At 64.1% G+C, this 4,956-nt stretch overlaps 1 protein-coding gene across 1 annotated transcript in view; it reads left to right on the forward strand.

Annotated features, from left to right (window-relative positions):
- Positions 1-4,297, forward strand: part of LOC132650591 (insulin receptor-like) — a 10,374-nt gene extending 6,077 nt beyond the window's left edge. The window contains exons 2-4 of the mRNA XM_060375941.1: positions 922-1,470; positions 3,551-3,938; positions 4,081-4,297. Of these exons, the coding sequence (XP_060231924.1) occupies positions 922-1,470; positions 3,551-3,938; positions 4,081-4,297 (1,154 nt within the window). The remainder of the gene's footprint in view (positions 1-921; positions 1,471-3,550; positions 3,939-4,080) is intronic.
- Positions 4,298-4,956: the final 659 nt, after the last annotated feature.

The following is a 4,956-nucleotide window of genomic DNA, read 5'->3' on the forward strand; positions in this document are numbered from 1 at the left end:
CACTCACACTCTTTCTTGCATACCCACGTCCTTTTTCCTTGCACACTCACACTCTTTCTTGCACACCCACATCCTTTTTTCCTTGCACACCCACATCCTTTTCCTTGCACACTCACACTCTTCTTGCACACCCACATCCTTTTTTTCCTTGCACGCTCACGCTCTTTGCACACACACCTTTTTTTTTCTTGCACACTCATACCCTTTTTTCCTTGCACGCTCACACTCTTTGCACACTCACACCCTTTTTTCCTTGCACACTCACTCTTTCTTGCACACCCACACCCTTTTTTCCTTGCACACTCACACCCTTTTTTCCTTGCACACTCACACTCTTTCTTGCACACTCACACCCTTTTTTCCTTGCACACACACATCCTTTTTTTCTTGCACACTCACATCCTTTTTCCTTGCACGCTCCCCCCCCCCGCAGTGTGCCCGGGCCTGGACCTCCGCAACGACGTGCGGCGCCTGTCGGCGCTCCGGAACTGCTCGGTGGTGGAGGGGGCGCTGCGCCTGCCTTGCACACTCACACTCTTTCTTGCACGCCCACATCCTTTTCCTTGCACACTCACTCTTTTTTGCACACCCACGTCCTTTTTCCTTGCACACTTACACTCTTTCTTGCACACCCACATCCTTTTCCTTGCACACTCACACTCTTCTTGCACACCCACATCCTTTTTTTTCCTTTCACGCTCACACTCTGCACACACACATCCTTTTCCTTGCACGCTCACACTCTTTGCACACACACATCCTTTTTTTCTTGCACACTCACATCCTTTTTTCCTTGCACGCTCACACTCTTTGCACACACACCTTTTTTTTCTTGCACACCCACATCCTTTTTTCCTTGCACACTCACACTCTTTCTTGCACACTCACACCCTTTTTTCCTTGCACGCTCCCCCCCCGCAGTGTGCCCGGGCCTGGACCTCCGCAACGACGTGCGGCGCCTGTCGGCGCTCCGGAACTGCTCGGTGGTGGAGGGGGCCCTGCGCATCCTGCTGATGCCGTCGGCGCGGCCCGAGGACTTCCGGGGCCTGAGCTTCCCGCGCCTGGTGCTCGTCACCGACTACGTCCTGCTCTTCCGGGTGTCGGGGCTGCGCAGCCTCCGCGAGCTCTTCCCGGGCCTCGCGGTCATCCGGGGCTCGAGGCTCTTCTTCCACTACGCCCTCGTGGTCTTCGAGATGGCGGAGCTGCGCGAGCTGGGCCTGCGCGGCCTCCGGAGCGTCGCCCGCGGCTCCGTCCGCCTCGAGCGCAACCGCGCGCTCTGCTACGTGGCCAGCGTGGACTGGGCGCGGCTCGTGGACGACGTCGCCGGCAACTACGTGGCCGGGAACCGCGCCGACGGCGAGGGCTGCGCCGACGTCTGCCCCGGGGCCGCCGGGGGCACCCCCTGCCCCGCCACCGTCATCAACGGGCAGTTCGTGGAGCGGTGCTGGACCCACGCGCACTGCCAGAAGGGTGAGCGTGCGACGGGGGAGTGGGTGTGCGAGGGGAGGGGGTGGGTGTGCGAGGAGTGGGCAAGAAGGCGGGTGTGCAAGAGGGGAGGGGGTGGGTGTGCGAGGAGTGGGCCAGAGGGCGGGTGTGCAAGAGGGGAGGGGGTGGGTGTGCGAGGAGTGGGCAAGAGGACGGGTGTGCAAGAGGGGAGGGGGTAGGTGTGCAAGAGGGGAGGGGGTGGGTGTGCAAGGAGTGGGCAAGAGGGCGGGTGTGCAAGAGGGGAGGGGGTAGGTGTGCAAGAGGGGAGGGGGTGGGTGTGCAAGGAGTGGGCAAGAGGGCGGGTGTGCAAGAGGGAAGGGGGTAGGTGTGCAAGAGGGGAGGGGGTGGGTGTGCAAGGAGTGGGCAAGAGGGCGGGTGTGCAAGAGGGGAGGGGGTAGGTGTGCAAGAGGGGAGGGGGTGGGTGTGCAAGGAGTGGGCAAGAGGGCGGGTGTGCAAGAGGGGAGGGGGTAGGTGTGCAAGAGGGGAGAGGGTGGGTGTGCAAGAGGGGAGGGGGTGGGTGTGCGAGTGGGCAAGAGGGTGGGTGTGCAAGGAGTGGGCAAGAGGGCGGGTGTGCAAGAGGGGAGGGGGTAGGTGTGCAAGAGGGGAGAGGGTGGGTGTGCAAGAGGGGAGGGGGTGGGTGTGCGAGTGGGCAAGAGGGTGGGTGTGCAAGGAGTGGGCAAGAGGGCGGGTGTGCAAGAGGGGAGGGGGTAGGTGTGCAAGAGGGGAGAGGGTGGGTGTGCGAGGGGAGGGGGTGGGTGTGCGAGGAGTGGGCCAGAGGGCGGGTGTGCAAGAGGGGAGGGGGTGGGTGTGCGAGGAGTGGGCCAGAGGGCGGGTGTGCAAGAGGGGAGGGGGTGGGTGTGCGAGGAGTGGGCAAGAGGGCGGGTGTGCAAGAGGGGAGGGGGTGGGTGTGCAAGAGGGGAGGGGGTGGGTGTGCAAGAGGGGAGGGGGTGGGTGTGCGAGTGGGCAAGAGGGTGGGTGTGCAAGGAGTGGGCAAGAGGGCGGGTGTGCAAGAGGGGAGGGGGTGGGTGTGCAAGAGGGGAGGGGGTGGGTGTGCAAGAGGGGAGGGGGGTGGGTGTGCAAGAGGGGAGGGGGTGGGTGTGCGAGTGGGCAAGAGGGTGGGTGTGCAAGGAGTGGGCAAGAGGGCGGGTGTGCAAGAGGGGAGGGGGTGGGTGTGCAAGGAGTGGGCAAGAGGGCGGGTGTGCAAGAGGGGAGGGGGTGGGTGTGCAAGGAGTGGGCAAGAGGGTGGGTGTGCAAGAGGGGAGGGGGTGGGTGTGCAAGGAGTGGGCAAGAGGGTGGGTGTGCAAGGGGAGGGGGTGGGTATGCGAGGAGTGGGCAAGAGGGCGGGTGTGCAAGAGGGGGTGGGTGTGCAAGAGGGGGGGTGGGTGTGCAAGGAGTGGGGGTGGGTGTGCGAGGGGAGGGTGGGTGTGCGAGGAGTGGGCAAGAGGGCGGGTGTGCAAGAGGGGTGGGGGTGGGTGTGCAAGGGAGCCACTCGCACGGCCAGAAGGGTGAGTGGGTGTGCAAGGGGAGGGGGTGGGTGTGCGAGGGGAGGGTGGGTGTGCAAGGGCGGAGTGTGCAAGGGAGGGTGGTGTGCAAGGAGTGGGCAAGAGGGCGGGTGTGCAAGAGGGGAGGGGGTGGGTGTGCAAGGGAGGGTGGGTGTGCGAGGGAGGGTGGGTGTGCAAGGGAGGGTGGGTGTGCGAGGGAGGGTGGGTGTGCGAGGGGAGGGTGGGTGTGCAAGAGGGGAGGGGGTGGGTATGCGAGGGAGGGTGGGTGTGCGAGGGAGGGTGGGTGTGCAAGAGGGGAGGGGGTGGGTGTGCGAGGGAGGGTGGGTGTGCGAGGGAGGGTGGGTGTGCAAGAGGGGAGGGGGTGGGTGTGCGAGGGAGGGTGGGTGTGCAAGGGAGGGTGGGTGTGCGAGGGGAGGGTGGGTGTGCAAGGGCGGAGTGTGCAAGGGCGTAAAGGGAGGAGGTGTGCAAGGGGGTGGGGGAGGGGAAGGGAGAGCGAGGGAGCAGGCGCGGGCGTCGTCCTGTCCCCCGCGTCCTTCCGGCTCCGTGTGTCAGCTCCGCGTCAGGCACGTCCGCGTGTCAGCGCGCGGGTGTCTCCGCGTGTCCCCCCGCGTGTTCGTCAACACGCGTGCGTCAGCGCGGTGTCGGCTGCTGCTCTTCCGTGCGTCACCACGTGACACTGCGAGTCCAGGCCGTGTTCCCTGACGCGTGTGTGTCATTGCGCGTCGGCTCCGTGTTCCCCGCGTTCTCCCATCGGCGTGTGTCACTGCGTGTCATTGCGCGTCGGCTCCATGTTCTTCCGTCACCACGTGTCACCGCATGTGTCAGAGCCGTGTTCCCTGTTGCTCCTCCATCGACATGTGTCGGCTCCGTGTTCCCCGTGTTCTTCCGTCAGCGCGTGTCACCACGTGTCCCCCGTGTGTGTTCGTCCATCAACGCGTGGGCGTCAGCTCGGTATCGGCTGTTGCTCTTCCGTGTGTGTCACCGCGTGTCACCACGTGTGTCGGCTCCGTGTTCCCCGTGTTCTTCTGTCACTGCGTGTGTCACTGCGTGTGTCGGGGCCGTGTTCCCTGACACGTGTGTCATTGCGTGTCAGCTCCGTGCTCGTCCGTCGACATATGTGTCGGCTCCGTGTTCCCTGTTGCTCCTCCATCGACGTGTGTGTCGGCTCCGTGTTCCCCGTGCTCTTCCGTCAGCGCGTGTCACTGCATGTCGGGGCCGTGTTCCCTGACACGTGTGTCATTGCGTGTCTGCTCCGTGCTCGTCCGTCGACATGTGTGTCGGCTCCGTGTTCCCTGTTGCTCATCCGTTAACCTGTGTGTCTATGCGTGTCGGCTCCGTGTTCCCCGTGTTCTTCTGTCCCTGCGTGTCAGAGCTGTGGGTGACACGCGTCACGGCGGCGTGTGCTGTGTCCGTGTGGTTGCGTGTCTCTGCGTGTCGGCAAACTCGCCCTCCCGGGAGGCTGCGGACGCTCCGCGGGCCGCGGCCACGCTCCGGGATGCGCGTCCGGGGGCACTTCCGGTCCCGCACGCCCACTTCCGGTCTTTTCTGCTCACTTCCGGTCCCGCCCTCCCGCTTCCTGCGTGGACTAGGCTGTGACTACTCCTCCAGGCCTTACTTCCGGTCTTTTCTGCTCACTTCCGGTCCCGCCCTCCTGCTTCCTGTGTGGATTAGGCTGTCATTCCCCGCTCTAGGCCTCACTTCCGGTCCCAGGTGCTCACTTCCGGTCATTTCTGGTAACTTCCTGTCCCGCCCTCCCGCTTTCTGTGTGGATTAGGCTATGAATCCGCTCTCAGGGCCTCACTTCCGGTCACAGGTGCTCACTTCCGGTCATTTCTGGTCACTTCCGGTCCCGACCTTCCCCTTCCTGTGTGGATTAGGCTGTGACTCCTCCAGGCCTCACTTCCGGTCATTTATGGTCACTTCCGGTCCCGCCCTTCCTCTTACTGCGTGGATTAGGCTGTGACTATGC

Source organism: Meriones unguiculatus (assembly GCF_030254825.1).
Source record: "Meriones unguiculatus strain TT.TT164.6M chromosome 13 unlocalized genomic scaffold, Bangor_MerUng_6.1 Chr13_unordered_Scaffold_169, whole genome shotgun sequence".
NCBI classification, from domain to species: Eukaryota; Metazoa; Chordata; class Mammalia; order Rodentia; family Muridae; genus Meriones; species Meriones unguiculatus.